The 20,371-nt window shown below is 46.9% G+C and overlaps 1 protein-coding gene across 1 annotated transcript in view; it reads right to left on the bottom strand.

Annotated features, from left to right (window-relative positions):
• Nucleotides 1-3,145: 3,145 nt before the first annotated feature.
• Nucleotides 3,146-20,371, bottom strand: part of slco5a1 (solute carrier organic anion transporter family member 5A1) — a 300,251-nt gene continuing 283,025 nt past the window's right edge. The window contains exon 9 of the mRNA XM_072467599.1: nucleotides 3,146-9,783. Within this exon, the coding sequence (XP_072323700.1) occupies nucleotides 9,326-9,783 (458 nt within the window). The 3' untranslated portion in view covers nucleotides 3,146-9,325. The remainder of the gene's footprint in view (nucleotides 9,784-20,371) is intronic.

Genomic DNA, 20,371 nt, shown 5'->3' with positions numbered 1-20,371 from the left:
AGGTGGAGGATCGAGCTCTCCACCTTCAACTACGAGATTTTGTATCGTCCCGGAAAGCTGAACGAGCCGTCCGATGCCCTATCCCGCGGCACATGTGCCAACGCACAAATTAACCGCCTCCAAACCCTCCACGAGGACGTCTGCCACCCGGGGGTCACTCGGTTTTTCCACTTTATCAGGTCCCGCAACCTCCCATACTCTTTAGAGGAGGTCCGTACAGTCACAAGGGACTGCCACATCTGCGCGGAATGCAAACCGCATTTTTTCAGGCCGGATGGTGCGCACCTGATTAAGGCTTCCCGCCCCTTTGAACGCCTTAGTCTCGATTTCAAAGGGCCCCTCCCCTCCACCGACCGCAACACATACTTTCTTAATGTGGTGGACGAATACTCCCGCTTCCCATTCGCCATTCCCTGCTCTGACATGACCGCGGCCACAGTCATTAAAGCCCTGAACACCATCTTCACACTGTTCGGTTGCCCCGCATATGTCCACAGCGACAGGGGGTCCTCTTTCATGAGTGACGAGCTGCGCCAGTTCCTGCTCAGCAAGGGCATAGCCTCGAGCAGGACGACCAGCTACAACCCCCGGGGGAACGGGCAAGTAGAGAGGGAGAACGGCACGGTCTGGAAGACCGTCCTACTGGCCCTACGGTCCAGGGACCTCCCAGTTTCACGGTGGCAGGAGGTCCTCCCGGACGCTCTCCACTCCATCCGGTCGCTATTATGTACGAGCACTAATTAAACGCCTCATGAGCATCTCCTTGTCTTCCCTAGGAGGTCCTCCTCTGGAACGTCGCTGCCGACCTGGCTGGTGGCCCCAGGACCCATCTTGCTCCGAAAGCATGTCCGGGCACATAAGGCGGACCTGTTGGTCGAAAGGGTTCACCTCCTCCACGCAAACCCCCAGTACGCTTACGTGGAGTACCCCGACGGCCGACAGGACACGGTCTCCCTGCGAGATCTGGCACCCGCCGGCAACACACACCCCCCCCCCCCGACACCATTCACCCAACCCCCCCCCCTTCCTGCCACCGCCGCACCCCGCGACCGCCCCCTTCCCAGGAGGATCGGTTCCCCTCTCCTCAGGCCCGACCAAGAATAAAGCCCAAGTGGAAACCGTAAGGCTCCCGGAGACGACAACACCGGTACAAGCACCACCACCACCACCACCGGGGCCGAGGCGATCGACACGGACGACCAGACCGCCCGACCGACTCGTGGCATCGATCTAAATCAATATATGGACTTTTCACAAGAACATTTTGCTTTTCTCCCGATACCTTCTGTAAATAGTTGAAACAGGACAAAATTGTACAATACTGTATTGCCATGTGAATGTTTTTTTCCTCCCAGGACCAGCCCTGTAAACCCTTACCACCATACGAAGCATCACCCCGCCGGGTTCATTTTTGACAAGGGGTGAATGTGGTAGTATGTATTAGGGGTCATGTGGGACTGGAAGCCCTAATGTCATTGGCTGACAGATCCCGGGTCCTGGTTGGCCGTTGACCTCTAGCTCCACCCTGAAGGCGGAGTATAAGAAGCCGGAGTCCTCCCCCGCAGGCCATTCTACTATCGAGCTGCGGGGGAACAGACACGCTTAATAAAGCCTCATCGACTTCACTCTATTCGTCTCACGGAGTCTTTGTGCGCTACAGTTCCCTTTTGGGAGAATCGTGCCCCGAGAGTTAAATATTGCCTCGGCCACTGTGAAGAACTCCCCTGGTCTGTTCCGAAATGGTGCCATGTGATTGATTGTACTGAGATGAGACCCCTTAAAGCCGGATAGCTAGGATAACACTAGAATAGCAATGGGGAGTATGGAGGAAGAGTCCTGTAGTGGGTCCAGCCTGAGGGCCATCGTGACGACGGCATTGCCGCTGGCACCGAGAAGATATACTAAGAGCACGGTTGTACAGTGCACAATAAAAGTATGGAACCAGCTGAGAAGACACTTTAGGATGGAGGGGATGTTGGTGTTAATGCTGTTGTGTGAGAACCACAGGTTTAAGCCAGGGGTGACGGGTGGTATGTACAGGAAGTGGAGAAAGGTAGAGCTACTGAGGGCGAGGGATTTATATCTGGAAGAAAGGTTCGCAAGCACAGAGGAGATGTGGGAGAGGGTAGAGCTCCCAAAGGGAGGTGAATTTAGGTATTTACAAGTGAGACTTTGCACGGAAGGTGCAAATAGAGTTTCCCAGGCTGTCGAAATATGCCCTTTTGGGACGGTTACTGTTTCCGAACATGGAAGGCAAAGGTAGGATTGGGGCTTATATGGGTAGCTGGGAGAGCAGGGGGGTATGCAATTGGTGAGGATCAAGGAGAAGTGGGAGGAGGAATTGGGAGGGAGATAGGTTGGGGAGTGAGGCACTGCGTAGGGTGAATTCAATCTCCTTGTGTGCGAGGATGAGTTTGATACAGTTTAAGATGGTACACAGGGTACACATGACGCCGGCGAGGGTCAGTGGGTTCTTCCAGGGGGTGGCAGACGAGTGTGAGAAGTGTGGGCAAGGACCAGTGAACCATGCGCATATATTCGGAGGCTGTGAGAAGCTAGAGACATAATGGGCGGGAGTGGTCGGGACGCCAACAAAGATAGTGGGGGTGGAGGTCAGGCTGCGATGGTGGCGATTTTTGCGATATCAGAAATGCCGGAGCTGATGGAGGAGGGGAGGGAGAGGAAGGCCGATGCTGTGGCCTTTGTCTCTCTGGTTGCCTGGCAAAGAATGGCGATCGAGTACGCCACCGGAGCTGGCGGCCTGGCTAGGGGACCTATACGACTTCCTCCAGTTGGAGAAAATTAAGTTCAGCAGAGGGTTTTGAGGCATGGTGGGGGCTGTTCATGGCCATGTTTGAGGAGTTGTTTGTCGTGGGAGAGTGGGGGGGGGGGGGGGGGGGGGGGGTAGGAAAGCGGGGTGATAAAGGGGAAACATTTTACAGACTGTAAAGCTGTGAGTTGGGGGAATGTGTTCCCTGGATTATTTATGTTTTTGTACTTTTCGAATAAATTGGGAAATACATTTTTTTTAAAGAAACTGTTGATGGGAAAAAAGCTCTATTATAAATGTACACTGTATCCATTTGCAACACAATCATTCGTGTCATATGCATAAATTATGACATAAAAATCTTCCCAAGTTTTGAGTTTTTTAATTCAAGATGCTCTAATTAAACTGGGAATATTATTTCACCTGCATTTCTTTTATTGACAACATCTCAAGTATTTATTGTAAACAGGTTGTTAATGAACATGATGTTTACAGATGTTCCTGATAACATAAGGAAGCAATTAAAGGCTTTACAATAATCATTATTACCGTCTTTGAAATAAGTACATCGATAAACCAATTATTTAGAAAACTCAAATATTGACTATATTCCAAAAACAAAACAATTTGAACCAGTCACTTCCCATTTCTTTGTTCATCACAAGCACACCACTCATATATCCAGTACAATTGATGATTGTTTTAGCATTGTTTTGAAAAGTACAAGTCGACTCCTGTTCCCATTGAATGTTCCCATCTGCAGAAGGAAGATGTTGCTGGTAGAGGTATGTTTGGTTACAAATGCCCACGACACAAATTGTATAAGAATTTAATTCACCTGCACTCAATAAACCTTTTATTCATTTTCTTTTTAATCCAGTGAGTAGTTGAGGCATATATGGTGTGCTTGGTTACCTGATTTTAGCCAGGAAGGCAGTAACGGTTCTACAATTGCTTTGGGTGAATAACTCACCGTGTTCCAGGTCCTGGCTGCTTACCAGTGACCCCTGCTGGAAATGTTACGTCAGGATGGATTGAGCTCAGCTGTGGAGCTCAGTTAGTTGTGTAACCTGCCAACATTCACTCTCTTGTGCACACAAATGAATAATTGGGTGAAGTACCTGAGAGTAGCAAGCACCCATTAAATAAAAGGAATCACCGCCTTCAGACTGGCAGGGCTGATATAACATTGGCAAATCAAAATTGGCAAAAACACAATAACTAAGGAAAAAGATAATTGTGGAACAAGATACTATGGATTTCTGGCAGTTAATCCTGGACATATATTGCAGGCCATGGCATTAGGACAAGGAGTGTTCTCTATGAAGTACACTAGCATTTATTTCTTACTGTCACCTTACTGAAAATTACAACTACAGAGATCCTAATTAAATTTAAGTGAGTTGTATAAAATACAGTATAACTTTTATTAATTACCTACTTTCAGCAACACTTTTCCCCAGTGTCAATTGTCCAGTCTTTCATTTTCAAATCTGACCACAAAAGTGGAGTTGCACTACATTTAGGAGTTTATCACACTGTAAACCATCACTCATTCAACCTGGATAAATACATATTATTGATCAAATCAATTTGAGAACTTCAGATCAGTGATATTTTACTCTCCACGCAGTAAAAACACAGCAGCATTAAGATTTTCTATTAAGCATAATTATATCATTTTTCTTTGTTTATCTATTTCTTTGTTCTAGAACTACAGTATTTATACATAAGAGCTGCTGTTGAACTTAGCATATGGAATATGCTGGCTGGAGAGGAGAGGATGTAATATCAGATGGATGTCCATGAGTATATTGCCCTGAGTGACAGGCTGTGCCATGGGCCAACCATACCTCACCATCAATTTATTATCATTTAAAATATTTTTGAACTCATAGGAATGGGACAGATTTAGATCATTGAGATGTTAGAACATAACAAGAAAGGAAGGAGAAGCTGATGGGACTTTGTAGAATGGAGATCAGAGAGAGAGAGGTCATAAAAGGTGAACAGTGAAAAGAAACAATTTTAGAAAATATTAATGATAGAAGTGTCATCAGCACTTTAAGACCTGCTGCGAGTTTAAAAATCACTCCAATTAACAGTCTTGAATCATTAAACACATTTTGAGCTCACTAGGTGACTGACTATACAATTTCAACAGAATTATCTGCTACATGCCGTCCTAAATTACATCCAACTAACGTTTACAGTACTTACGAGATCCAAAGTGTAGAAATGTGAAAACCATTTTACCTTTAAGAATCATACTAATCTGACAGTGTATAATTTAAATATTGTTCTACAGGTTATGTTAAATAATTTGTGTTGGATAAATTACAATCAGCGTAATACTACATGAGAACTGTCCAGGCAGCTTACTGTCATAAAGAAACAAAAACTTTAAACATGCATGCAGGTCAACAGCAGTAAACATGCATGCAATATTGCACTTCAATATTCAAGTATTTCAAAGTTTTCCTGCATCAGTTATATTTTAATAACATAAATGTGTGTTGCAATTATAAAAAACAACTTTGGAAATATACTACATGTTCCAATCCAATTATTTTCTCTGCTATTAAGTGCAATGACGAGTTTTTTATTAAATCCTATTCTATTTGCTTTGATTCAAGTTAAAAATGACCAAGACACTTGCTAAGTACAAAACCAACAAACATAATGATTATATATATTTACCAGTGGACAGTTCTTCAGAATGCCTTAAATTAAATAGCTGCAAAGGGGAGACCAAAAGCAACTTGTATACCAGTTCTTGCAAACGTTGACCTTTTTGCTTTCAATCTCTCTTATGAAAATCAATACACTTCACCTTGGCATATGCTTTTAATACAGTTGTAAGATATATTGCTGTGCACACTTTAGATAGTTACCGTGGATATGTAACTCTCACAGTAATAACTGACTAAAACCAAAGTTGACCCTGATCTAAGCCTAGAAATTGCTATGGCAATATCAGACGATGAATGCTTAACATGCTGTTAAGTCAATCTTATGTAAAGGATGTTAAACAATCTAAAATAAACACATGAACAGTTGTTCTAAAATAGTGGGCAAAGGGATGTAATTTGCCCATGTTAAGTCTTTATCTGTTAAAATAACCAATGGTCATTTCTAGATCTAGGTGATTACCCATTTGGCATCCTGTTACAATAAATATTAATAAAATTCTGATCTCGCATTTTTATGTTTAAAGGAACATGACTTAATTATATAATTCATAGTAATTTTTTCCTAATTTTTTCACAAACACATGATGCTGCAATATGAATATCATAGCATGTATTGAAATCGAGCTAAGAAACAAATAAATCAAAAAATGCCACTTAACAAAAATATTGTGGACAGTTTATCACTGATGTGGCCATCAAGATACAGGGGAAGGAAGTGAATGTTATTCCAGTTTTTTTACAAATGTAAAACAAGCAAAACAGTGGCCAATTTCAGGAGCCGAATGTCTGACTTGATATTGGGTTGAACCATTTTAAGCTACTTAAGGTGGTAGACCCCGTACATATGTACGCAGATGTCAGGCCCCCCTGTGGAAAATTGGGACATTACAGAGCAGAACAAGAGTCAGACTTGTTCCTCTCTGGATTCTTCAGCCACTGCTGACGAATGGTAAGATTACAAAAATAAAATTAAAAAAGAATCTCTTAAGGAGCCTGGAACAGTCCTTACTCCAGTGTCCACCCACCCTCATTGTCACTCCAACACGACATCTTGGGGCTAAGCTTCGAGCCAGTGACGTGAAATGGGTGAGCTGCATGGGGAGAAGGTGCAACAAATGCCAGCAACAACTCACCCAAATAACGCAAATGAGACTATTGGGGAAATACCCAGCAGGCCACACAGCCTGGATCAGAAAATCAGCCGAAAACTATTCTCAACCCATGGTCTCTGAAAATGCAAAGGCAGTCATGCTGGGGTTATGTTCCCAGCGACTTTTAGCACCCCAGCCCCATCCCCACAGAGCTTTCAGGATTAATAGGGGGCACTGGATTTGAATGATGTTTGCTGGTGCTACGTTAGAATACGTTAGCAGCTTTGACCTCCGGCAATGGCTGGGAACTCCAGGGCAAGGTACCCCATATAAGAGAGTATCTTCGGAAACGTCTAAACTCTCTCTACCTTTGGCTGTCCAAGCTCTGACTGGAAATTGTCATCATTTCTATGTTAAACCTAGAGACATGGGGAGGAGTTTAAATTCCCAAGAAGAGGTCAGTGGAAAACAAGAGGGAAGGTAATAAATTTCAAATTCCTGTGACCAACCCCATTTTCAGTTTTAACAGAGGTGGTAAGCAAGCAATCTGCTCCCAGGAGGCAGTTCAGTCACAAAAATCTTTTCAGAAGGCTATATACCTCCATTTTAACTCAATTCTTAATTTTAACACTTGGGAGGTCAGAATTCCCAGCAGGTAACGAGTTGCAAAAAGGGTCAGATCGGTGAGGTATGTGGCTTTAGTGCATTGCTGTTTGTAAGTTACAAACGAGGACTCGGACCCGCCAATGATGTCTGATTCATTCCCCACCTTGCCCTCTGCTACAATATCTGTATCTCCTCAACAATGTCCAATTCAATCTGACAGCCCCATCCTTGCAATGTCAGACTTCCCTGACTTTTGCTACTCGAGTTATTTTCATCTGGCAAGCAGCCCGCCTCTGGACTGGAAAAACTGTAGATACATTTACAATGGCATCCTCCTATGAATTTGGCAGGTTGTGCAAGGAACACACTCTTTGAGGATTCCCATCCAATACTTCAACTTTTATTACATTCGACTTTCTGGCTCTGAGCAAATACCAGGTCCCCAGTATATGGAGGCCTTTTCCTTCTGACATGCCTGCCTTGTTACACACAAAAGGAAGCTTCCTTCTTTTTCAAAGGGACTGGGCCCAGTGTAATTTCCAAGTTGATCATCGGAGTTGCAGAAATCTACTGGAACAGCCAGGGAAATGTTTATCCTGGTTTCTATTTGCATTTAACCAAGTCAGTGTCAGGGTGACATCAATAAGACGGGTTGCACACATGGGTAAAGCACAGTAGCTTAGTTACAGGGTAACAGTCTGCACCTATTTTCATTTAATTTTACAGTCAGAATCTTTCACTTTGTCCCACACAAAGTAGTCAGCCGGTATCCCACATATCATACAATATTTCCTAATGTAAAATACAGAAAAATGCACTGCAGGTAGTGGGGATCTGAAAGAGGAAGACAGGCTATTATTTCAGATTCAATAAAAGCTCTCACCTGAAAAATGTGACTCTCTTAAAGGATGATGACAAATTTGCGATTTATTTACAATGTTCCTCGTTTTTATTTCCGGCTTGTCGTGTTTATATCTTTTTTTTCTTATCTACAGGTTTTTGTCGAAACTTTTTCTGAATATTTTGAGCACTGGGTGGCCATGGCAGTAGAGGGCAGGGTTTCCCGGCCCTTCCCGAGATCCCGCCAACCCCACCGTGGCTAAGTGCACCATTAGAATCGGAATATCCTGTCAGCGGCTAAAGGTGAGCAGCCACCGCCGTTGTAAAACGCGCCACAGGAGGCCAGCAAACCTGTGTGTTGCTGTTGGGAGTTCACACATTTGATGCCCTATTGTGCACGCGAGTGCTGCTCCTTAGAGCTGGGTCACTATGCCATCTTCTTCTACTGGGCTACCAAATGTGGGCATTGAACTGACCTGGCATTTATGGTTCCTACCCACCTTGCAAAGGCACAAGGAAGTATTACAGATATTGGAAATAAAAACAGAAAATATTGCAAATATACAGCAAGGCTGTCAAAATCTGATACCTTTTCCAATTGCCAGCATTTTATGTTTACCGTTGCAAGATGTTATAATTTAATGTCTAGTAAAATGTTTATCAAGGTTTTAGATAATTCCATTAACAGTGATTATTTGCACATAATTTATTTGACCCGAGTGACATCCAACTGGCCGTCTGGCATAATAGTGGCTCCACCTTTTTGAAACACCATGGAGCTGATAGGCAGGCGGGTTCTAACATGGGCTGCCCATCACAATGGCAGTTTCATGCCCCAGCACCAAGTTAGAAATCTACCCCCAGCGCATCTTCTAACAGCTCGCAGCTTGAACAAGCAGAGGTTTTTAATACATCACATACAACAGTTGAGAATAGCATTTAATTAAAAATGATATGAAAGCTTGTCAAAACAACATATCTTACTTACATTGATTCTATTTTTTACCCCTCTGCTTGTTCACCAATTATCTCTGTTTCTTATCCCTCCAAATACCAACTTTGAGTGCAAATGGTCACTCCATAAGATTAAAAATGATACCAGGTATCTGAGAATCTAATTTTGTTCAGATTTCTGGCCCTCCAGTATGCTGTGGTTTGTGGACATCTGTTTCTGTTGGTCAGTCTATGTCATTTTTTTTAAATTAAAAAGGCACAGGTTCTGTGATTTACCTGGAGAAACTTCCCAAAGGGCGCTTCTGTCAAAGAACTAAACTTTAAAACAGCCATCACTTATTTGTGTTTGACAACTGCCTATATGAATTCACCTAAAGATCAACTGCCATATCATCCAGTGTAGTCTTAGCTGTGAATTTCACTGTGTCCTGGAGTGTCCCAGGTAATTTCTGTGCTACATGTTGGCCTGATCCGGAATGCGTTGGATGTTCACTGTCTTCAGCTCTTGTTTGAAAACTAGGACATGATCGAGTTTGTGCATAGTTGTGCTGGGTCCCTGGATTACTGATCAGTTCACTGACAGTGCTTATGGGTGAGGCTCTGCGTCTCCACCTTTGCAAGTGGTCTTCTTTATGTTTAATTGAGTACCAGGCTACAAAGATAAAAATAAAACCAACAAACTTGAGGCCTGCTGCCAGTCCAAAATAGACGAATCTGAATGATGTGACATCATATTCCCAGCAGGAGCCAATAACACCACATTCCTGTTGCCAAAGCATGCAGGTTGTGTCAATCACAGCCCCGAAGTAAATTGGAGTTGGAATGTAAGCTGTAATGGGAGAAAAGTTATATTCATATCAGGAAATAGAATGCTGTGCGGAATGACATAAAAATAATTAAAGTATATACTTGACTGATATGGAAAAGTTACAAGTTATCCGAATGACAAAGAAGCTTTAAATCTTCCCTGAGCCATTTTTATGGGTATAATTAGACAATAATTATATAACAAAATAACTACACATTGACAAACTGTTATGTGCAATATTTGTATGCTAATTTGAAGGGCAGACTTTCAAAAATAACCTGTACGGAAACCAATAAGGTGTAATTTCATTGCACTGAAAGGGTTGGAACCACATCCTTCAGTTATCTGGCTATTGTTGCTACTGCTTCTTTCAGAGTCATGACAGAATACATAACTACCTTTGTGGAATTCAGCAGAATTTTTGCTGTGAAATAACTTATTGGCATAATTGGAATTTGCTTATCATTATGACATACTCTATTATCATTCTGACATACTTGATTTCATTACGACATTTGTTTAATAAATTTAGAGTGCCCAATTATTTTTTCTCCAATTAAGGGGCAATTTAGCATGGCCAATCCACGTAACCTGCACATCTTTGGGTTCTGGGGGTGAAACCCACACAGACACGGGGAGAATGTGCAAACTCCACACAGGTAGTGACCCGGGGCCGGGATTCGAACCCGGGTTCTCAGCGCCGCAGTCCCAGTGCTAAGCACTGTGCCACATGCCATTTCCCCCCATTGCGACATACTTGATTATCATATGATATACTTAATTTCAGAAAGCTGTCAGATTAGAAGTGGCCTTGTGCACATTATGAGGGTGATTTTTCGGAAATTGGACATGATCATTTCGGACTTTGTTTGGGCGGGGGAGGTATCGCGGGTCAGAAAGACCCTGCTACAGAGGCAGAGGCAGCAGGGGGGGTTGGCGTTGCCGAACCTGCTTCATTATTATTGGGCGGCGAATGTGGATAAGGTGCGGCTATCGGGGGAAGGAGAAGGGATGGAGTGGGTTAGGATGGAAGAGAAATATTGTAAGGGGTCTAGTTTGAGGGCTAGGTGACGGCAGCATTGCCAATGACTCCGAGTTGGTATTCAGGGAGCCCGGTGGTGCAGGCCACGGTGAAGATATGGAATCAGCTGAGGAGGCATTTTAGGATGGAAGGGATGTCGGTGCTAACGCCGCTGTGCGAGAATCATGGGTTTGAGCCGGGGGAGGATGGGTAGTGTATACAGGAGGTGGAGGGAAGTAGGGCTGGCCAAGGTGAGGAATCTGTATTTGGAGGAAGGATTCGTCAGTCTGCAGGAGCTAAGGGAGAGGGTAGAGCTGCCGAGGGGGAGTGAGTTCAGGTATCTGCAGAACAGGGGCTTTGCGCGAAAGGTCTGGAGGGGATTCCCTAGAGGGTGAAAAAGGGGAAAACATATGTCCAGGCTGTCTCGTTGATTGCTGGGAAGTCTGTTTCCCGGAATGTTTATGTGCTGTAACCTGGGACGGGATTCTCCGACCCCCCCCCCCCCCCCCCCGGTCGGAGAATCACCGGGGGCTGGTGTGAATCCCGCCCCCGCAGGCTGCCGAATTCTCCGGCCCCGCATATTTGACGGGGACGGGAATCGCGCCGCGCCGGTCGGCGGCCCCCCCCCCCGGCGATTCTCCGGCCCGAAGTCCCGCTGCTGGAATGCCTGTCCCGGTGGTGAGAATCAGACCATCTCTCTTACCGGCGGGACTAGGCGGCACGGGCGGGCTCTGGGGCCCTGGGGGGGTGCAGGGCGATCTGGCCCCGGGGGGTGCCCCCACGGTGGCCTGGCCCGCGATCAGGGTCCACCGATCCGCGGGCGGGCCTGTGCCGTGGGGGCACTCTTTTCCCTCCGCCTCGGCCACAGCCTCCACCATGGCCGACGCGTAAGAGACACCCCCTCCTGCGCATGCATGAAGTCAGCAGCCGCTGATGCTCCCGTGCATGTGCCGACTTCCACCGGCCAGCGAAGTCCTTTCGGCCCCGGCTGGCATAGCGCCAAAGGCCTTTCCCGCCGGCGCGCCAACCACTCCGGCGCGGGGCTAGCCCCTCAAGGTGAGGGCTTGGCCCCTAAAGGTGCAGAGAAATCCACACCTTTGGGGCAGCCCGATGCCGGAGTGGTTCCCGCCACTCCATCCCGCCGGGACACCCCGCCCCGCCGGGTAGGGGAGAATCCCGGCCCTGTTTTGATACATGTCTGTAATAAAATACAGTTTAAAAAACAAATTATGGGGGTGATTTTGAGGCTTCTAACTCAGTCTGTGAGAAACTCGGCTTGGGATCAAAATCCGGAGGAAATCGAAAAACGTGATTCTCTCTGGCGTAATCGGGTTTTGGAATCCCTCCCCCCTCTCCGGTGGGGACAGTGAGAATCACACCAAGGCAGCCCAGAAACTTCATTTTAATACATTAACATGTCATTAGCGAAAAGTAAAAGGCAGTCAGCCTCTCTTTAAGGTAAGCTGCACTAATTCTGAAGTAACTGCTGATGAAATGAAATGAAAATGAAAATCGCTTATTGTCACGAGTAGGCTTCAATGAAGTTACTGTGAAAAGCCCCTAGTCGCCACATTCCGGTGCCTGTTCAAGGAGGCTGGTACGGGAATTGAACCGTGCTGCTGGCCTGCTTGGTCTGCTTTCAAAGCCAGCAAGCAGGCCAGCAGCACGGTTCAATTCCCGTACCATGTGGATGGATACCAATGCTTCAATTCTAAAGTCATGGATGTGATGCTGGAGGCCTTAGTGGTGGAAATAGACATGAGGAGAGAGGCCGTGTTTTAGCAGGGGGGCAAGGCAAGAGGCCCTCAAACAACACCTTCTGAAACGAATTAGGGTAGGTGGTCAAGAAGATCAATGCCCAGAGTTTGGCTCTGAGGACCTAGTAGGTGTGCCACAAGAACTGTGATGACCTCATGTATCTTTACATGACATCTACCCATTGCACCGCCAACATCCCACATCACTTAATGCACCACACACTCATCACTTAATCATAAATCGTCCCTAGTATTCAGGTCTCAGGCCTCACCTTCACAGACATTCCAAAGATGCCAGCCTCATATCTACTTCCTGCTGCTTTAGACATCTCCAGCTATTCAGCAGTGAATATACTATACTAAGTTGAAGGAAGTGCATATAAATTGCTGCTTCACCTGCAATATGGGTTTGAGACCAGTGAGGAGAGAGAAGGTAAAGGGGAAGGTGTGCATTGCTCACCCATTCTGTTCTACATTGAGACCAAGCACAAGTTGGGTGACCACTTTACAGAACTCTTCCATTTAGTCCTCATGAATCTGATTTTAGGAAAACAAAGGTAGTTTTAAGGGATTTATATTTGTATTGGTAAACAATAGAAATAAGGTGTAGTGTTTAATGTTTCTGTGCCTGGAAGGGCAAAATCTATAGTTCGGTTCATGCCAGACAAACGTGTTTGTATGTTATGGGTTACGTTCCAACAGTGTTTCTATTGTGCGCAGAGAGGGCTATGGTGTGAAGAATAAATAAAACAGCAGTAGTTGCTTAGTAACTGGGGCCTTGTAAGGTAGAGATGCTTTTAAGTTTTAGTTTAGCTAATTTGATGGCAGTTGAAGATAGATAGTGAGAGAGAAGACAGCTCTCATAGCTCTGCCTAAAGCAGTTGGTCTTAGAAGGCTAGAGAAGAAACATCTTTTTAAGCTTTGCTAGAAGAAAAGCTATAGCATGCAGTAATGGTTAAGAAATCAAGTGCATAGATCCGAAGAGCAGCTAGTTAAGGAAACTAGAGAAATTAAGATAGGTTTCCAAGAAGTCTGAGGTTAAAGATACTAGAACAGAGCACTGTTCAGTAAAGATAGACAGAGCTGAGAAGAAGGCTGAGATGCCAAAAAAATATCTGAAATGATTTTCAGGTTTGCGATTTTTTTTTACTACAGTGAGTTGAAATAACTATGGAAATCAATGACTGGATCTCTGAACTTGTGTAAAATCAGTAAAGACAAAGGAAACCTAAAAGGGGGTGGTGTAAAACCCAGGACTGGATTTGTTGTTAAAAGTGGAACAGAAACTTTGTTTGAAAGTATAATTTGGAAACCCTGGTCTGGATTTCAAAATGCAAACTGCTAAGGGAAAGCATACTAATGAGAAAAGATTTTAAAGGGTGTTTTGGGGGAGTGGAATTTGGAAACTGTCATGTGATTATCATCTAAGGGGATTCGGAGGGGAAATCCACAGACACTAACTTGAGTTCAGAGCAGAATGTGTATTTGACCACAACCAATCTGAGAAGGCAAGAGAATGGGGATGAGAAACACATCAGCCATGATTGAATGGTGGATCACAGACTCAATACGCCTAATGGTCTAATTCTGCTCCTATGTCTTATGGTCTTAAAAGGGACTTTATGTTAACGGGACCATTGTAGATTAAAGATGTACTTTGCAATCCTTGTTAGTCTTAAAATTGGTGTGCATTTGTTAAGATAAGGGGAGAGTACAGGTCAATTGTAAAATAATCCAACTTTTCATGTCAAATCATTTTTTTTCTTTTGTTGAACCTATTAACGGTGTTGTTACTCTGTTCCACCACGTTTATAAAGAAAAGTAAAAATTACAGTCTTTTGAGCTAGAGTTACATTCTGGAATCTTCCCGTCCAATTGTATCAAATGGGATAGTAACACTGAGCTTCTGGTCACCTGCCATTTTAATCCACTGCCTTGCTCTCACACTGACCTCCACTGCAGTCTTCCAATGAAGTTCAACATATACTTGAGGAACAGCACAGCACCTATTGATTCGACATGTTACAGCCTTCCAGACTCAACAATGTGTTCAATAATTTCATATCATCATTACTGCTCCGATTTTAGATCCTTTATCTGCATTTTGGTCTTGCTTTTGGACAGGAGGAAACCCATGCAGAAATGGGGAGAGAGTGCAAACTCCACACAGTCACCTGAGGCCAGAATTGAACCCGGGGCCTGGACCAGTAAGGCAGCAGTGCTAACCAATGTGCCACCATGCCGCCCCCTAACCACTATGCCACCGTGCCACTCCTTCTTCAGTGTTCTTCAGTGAGTGCACATGCAAACTAATTGACTGCCTTGCGTGGTCCAAGTTCATGAACAGAGTGCCAAATCAGCAATTGGAATTATTCGGGATCCAGCGTCACCGGGAACACGGAAGCCTTTTAACGCAACTCCCAATTCATCCTCATCCTGCTCTCTGGCATAATGCACAAGCTGCAGATGGTGTGACCCAGGCCCCTCTTTTGGCATCCAATATTTCTCTTTGATTTCTTGCTTTCAGCCCGCCTAGGTACAGCAGCCCTAGGAGGAGAGGAGACAGCAACTCCAAAGACAGGTGAAGAGGCATCATCTCTAAGGGCAGCACGGTGATGCCGTGGTTAGCACTGCTGCTACACGGCTCCGAGGTCCCAGTTTCGATCCCGGCTCTGGGTCACTGTCCATGTGGAGTTTGTACATTCTCCCCGTGTTTGCGTGGGTTTCACCGCACAACCCAATGATGTGCCGGGTAGGTAGATTGGCCACGTTAAATTGCCCCTTAATTGGGAAAAATGAATTGGGTACTCTAAATTTATAAAAAGAAGAGGCGTGATCTCTTGATCTGACACTGGCTGCACAGGGGACGTGTGCATGGTTGCCCTTCCCAGCATAGGGTGTTGCTGGGGAGCTGCAGGAGATGCTGCATGTCTCCACTCGGAGGGCCTCTGCTTCTGTGGTGTCATTTTCTTTTTTAAATATATTTTATTGAAGATTTTTTCCAAACAACAGTTTTTCCCCTCTTACAAAGCAAACGTAACAGTAAAGAAATTTTTAACAACACACAAATAACTAAACCCCATTATCTTTTGACATAAACTAAACTAACCCCCCCCCCCCCCCCCCCCCCCCCGGGTTGCTGCTGCTGGTCATCTGTCTTCCCTCTAACGTTCCCCTAGGTAGTCGAGAAATGGCTGCCACCGCCTGGTGAACCCTTGAGCCGATCCTCTCAGGGCAAACTTTATCTGCTCCAGTTTAATAAACCCCGCCATATCATTTACCCAGGCCTCCAGTCCGGGGGGTTTCGCCTCCTTCCACATGAGTAGGATCCTGCGCCAGGCTACTAGGGATGCAAAGGCCACGACGTCGGCCTCTTTCGCCTCCTGCACTCCCGGCTCATCCGCAACTCCAAATAGAGCTAACCCCCAGCCTGGTTTGACCCGGGCCTTCACCACCTTCGAAATCACTCCCTTCACTCCCTTCCAATACCCTTCCAGTGCCGGGCACGCCCAAAACATATGTGCGTGGTTTGCCGGGCTCCCGCCACACCTCCCACATCTGTCCTCCACTCCAAAGAACCTGCTCAATCTTGCTCCCGTTATGTGTGCTCTATGTAGCACCTTAAATTGAATCAGGCTAAGCCTGGCACATGAGGAAGAGGAATTTACCCTGCTTAGGGCATCAGCCCACATGCCCTCCTCTATCTCCAACCCTAGTTCTTCTTCCCACTTTCCTTTTAGTTCGCCCACCGACTCCTCCCCCTCTTCCCTCATCTCTCGGTATATCTCTGACACCTTGCCCTCTCCGACCCACACCCCTGCAAGCACTCTGTCCTGAATCCACTGTGTCGGGAGCAACGGAAATTCCCTCATCTGTTGTCTAGTAAACGCCCTCACCTGCATATATCTCAAGAAGTTTCCCCGGGGCAACTTATACTTTTCCTCCAATGCTCCCAAGCTCGCAAAAGTCCCATCTATAAATAAATCTCCTACCCTCCTAATTCCCAACTGGTGCCAGCTCTGAAATCCTCCATCCATTTTTCCTGGGGCAAACCTATGGTTGTTCCTGATTGGGGACCCCACCAGTGCTCCCCGCACCCCTCTCTGTCGCCTCCACTGTCCCCAGATATTCAATGTTGCCGCCACCACCGGGTTCGTGGTAAACTTTTTAGGTGAGAACGGTAGCGGCGCCGTCACCAGCGCCTCTAAACCCGTCCCTTTACAGGACTTTCTCTCCAGTCTTTTCCACGCCGCTCCCTCACCCTCCATCATCCATTTACGTATCATTGCCACATTGGCGGCCCAATAGTAATCGCCCAAGTTCGGTAGTGCCAATCCTCCTCTGTCCCTACTACGCTGAAGGAACCCCCTCCTTACTCTCGGAACTTTCCCTGCCCACACGAAGCTCGTGATGCTCCTGTCTATTTTATTAAAAAAGGTCTTAGTGATTAGTATAGGGAGACATTGAAATACAAATAAGAACCTCGGGAGGACCATCATCTTAATTGCTTGCACCCTGCCCGCCAGCGACAGAGGCTGCATGTCCCACCTCTTGAAGTCCTCCTCCATTTGTTCTACCAGCCGTGTCAGATTAAGTCTGTGCAAGGTTCCCCAGCTCCTAGCGATCTGAATCCCCAGGTATCGGAAGTTTCTTTCCACTTTCCTTAGAGGCAAGCCTTCTATCTCTCTACTCTGGTCCCCTGGATGTATCACAAATAATTCACTCTTCCCCATGTTTAGCCTATACCCCGAGAAATCCCCGAACCCCCTCAACATTCGCATAACCTCTATCATCCCCCCCGCTGGGTCTGACACGTATAACAATAGGTCATCTGCGTATAACGAGACTCGGTGTTCTTCTCCCCCTCTAATCACCCCTCTCCATTGCCTGGAGTCTCTCAACGCCATGGCCAGAGGTTCAATTGCCAACGCGAACAACAATGGAGACAGCGGGCATCCCTGTCTTGTTCCCCTACATAGTCGGAAATACTCCGATCTTTGTCGACCCGTAACTACACTTGCCGTTGGAGCCCCATAAAGAAGTTTAACCCAGCTAACAAACCCGTTCCCGTACCCAAACCTCCTTAACACTTCCCATAAATACTCCCACTCCACCCTATCAAATGCCTTCTCTGCATCCATTGCCGCCACTATCTCTGCCTCCCCCTCCACTGGGGGCATCATTATCACCCCTAATAGTCGTCGCACGTTAACATTCAGTTGTCTCCCTTTTACGAACCCTGTCTGGTCTTCGTGCACCACCCCCGGGACACAGTCCTCTATCCTCGATGCCAGTACCTTTGCCAGCAATTTGGCGTCCACGTTCAATAATGAAATAGGTCTATAGGACCCGCACTGCAACGGATCTTTATCCCTCTTCAAAATTAGCGATATCGTCGCCTCCGACATCGTCGGGGGTAAAGTCCCTCCTTCCCTGGCCTCATTCAACGTCCTCACCATCAACGGGGCCAACAAGTCCACATATTTTCTGTAATATTCCACCGGGAACCCGTCTGGTCCCGGAGCCTTCCCTGCTTGCATGCTTCCCAGTCCCTTAATAACCTCGTCCACCCCAATTGGTGCCCCCAGGCCTACCACCTCCTGCTCCTCCACCCTCGGGAACCTCAATTGGTCCAGGAACTGCCGCATCCCCTCCTCTCCCTCCGGGGGTTGAGACCTATACAGTCCCTCATAGAAGGTCTTGAACACCTCATTTATCTTTCCTGCTCTTCGCACCGTGTCTCCCTTTTCGTCTCTAATTCCTCCTATCTCCCTCGCTGCTGTCCTCTTTCGCAATTGATGAGCCAACAGGCGACTAGCCTTTTCCCCATATTCATACCTCCTCCCCTGTGCCTTCCTCCACAGTACCTCCGCCTTTCTGGTGGTCAGAAGGTCAAACTCCGTCTGGAGTCGTCTCCTCTCCCTGTACAGTCCCTCCTCCGGAGTCTCTGCAAATTCCCTATCCACCTTTAAAATCTCCCCCAGTAATCTTTCCCTTTCCTTGGCCTCGGTTTTCCTTTTGTGGGCCCCAATGGAGATCAGCTCTCCTCTGACCACCGCTTTTAGTGCTTCCCATACTACTCCCACAGGGACCTCGCCGTCGTCATTGACCTCCAGGTATCTCTCAATACACCCCCGCACTCTTGCACACACTCCCTCATCCGCCATCAATCCCACATCTAATCGCCAGAGTGCTCTCTGTTCCCTTTCCTCTCCTAATTCCAGGTCCACCCAATGTGGGGCATGGTCCGAAACCGCTATGGCTGAGTACTCAGCTTCTTCCACCCTAGAGATCAACGACCTTCCCAAAACAAAAAAATCTATCCGGGAGTACACTTTATGGACATGGGAGAAGGAGGAGAACTCCCTAGCCCTAGGTCTAAGAAATCGCCATGGATCCACTCCCCCCATTTGGTCCATAAACCCCTTAAATGCCTTGGCCGCTGCCGGCCTTCTTCCGGTCCTTGAGCTGGATCTATCTAGCCCCGGGTCCAGCACAGTATTAAAGTCCCCTCCTAAAATCAAGTTTCCTACCTCCAGGTCCGGTATACGCCCCAGCATCCGTCTCATAAATCCCGCATCGTCCCAGTTTGGGGCATACACATTAACCAACATGACCTCCATTCCCTCCAGCCTGCCACTCACCATTACATATCTACCTCCGCTATCTGCTACGATGTTCTTTGCTTCAAATGCTACCCGTTTCCCCACCAAAATGGCCACCCCTCTGTTCTTTGCGTCTAGTCCTGAGTGGAACACCTGTCCCACCCATCCTTTCCTTAGCCTAACTTGGTCTGCCACCTTTAGGTGCGTCTCTTGGAGCATAACCACGTCTGCCCTTAGTCCTTTCAAATGCGCGAGCACTCGGGCCCTTTTTATAGGTCCGTTCAGGCCTCTCACGTTCCACGTGATCAGCCTCACTAGGGGGCTACCTGCCCCCTTCCCGTGTCGACTAGCCATTACCTTCTCTAGGCCAGTCCCCTATCCCGCCTCCGCGCTCCCACTCGCTCCCCCAGTCGCATACCATCCCCGTCCACCCACTCTTTTGCCATTTCCTTTTGGATTTCCGCAGCAGCAACCCAGTTGTCCACCCCCCCCTCCCCCCGCTAGATCTCCTTCTAGCGTGATTGCTCCCCCCATATTACTTCCATAAGTCAGCTGACTTCAACTGACCCCGGCTACTCCTGCTCACTCCTCGACCCCCCCGTGTGGGGAACTCCCATCCGCCTTGCGCCTGTCTTCCCGCCTTATTCTTTCTGGCGCGGGAACATCCCTTTACCTGACCCGCCTCTTATGGCGCAGCTCCTTTTCCCCTCCCCCTCCCCTTCCCCTTCCCCATTCTCCAACTATGTCCCGTCTTTCCCCCCTCACCGGCGCCCACATTTCCCAATGTCTCCCCCCTTCCCAATTTACTTCTCAATTAACTTCAACCATAACATTAACAATAACATTTCCTGCAGCATCAGTCCCTCAGTTCCGATCCAATTTCTCCTCTTTGATAAAGGTCCATGCTTCCTCCGCCGTCTCGAAACAATGGTGTCTCTCCTGATACGTGACCCATAGTCTTGCCGGCAGCAGCATCCCGAACTTCACACCTTCCTTTTATGCAACACCTCTTTGGCTCGGTTAAAGCTCGCCCTCCTTCTCGCCACCTCCGCACTCCAATCCTGGTACACCCGTACCACTGCATTCTCCCATCTGCTACTCCGCACCTTTTTAGCCCATCTCAGGACCTCTTCTCTCTCCTTAAGGCGGTGAAATCGCACGATTATCGCACTGGGTGGTTCTCCCACTTTTGGTCTTCTCGCCGGGGTCCGATGTGCCCACTCCAC

The sequence above is a fragment of the Scyliorhinus torazame genome, chromosome 11, assembly GCF_047496885.1.
Source record: "Scyliorhinus torazame isolate Kashiwa2021f chromosome 11, sScyTor2.1, whole genome shotgun sequence".
Classification (NCBI taxonomy): domain Eukaryota; kingdom Metazoa; phylum Chordata; class Chondrichthyes; order Carcharhiniformes; family Scyliorhinidae; genus Scyliorhinus; species Scyliorhinus torazame.
The sequence above is the reverse complement of the archived record's forward strand: the minus strand, read 5'-3'. Positions and strand labels throughout refer to the sequence as shown.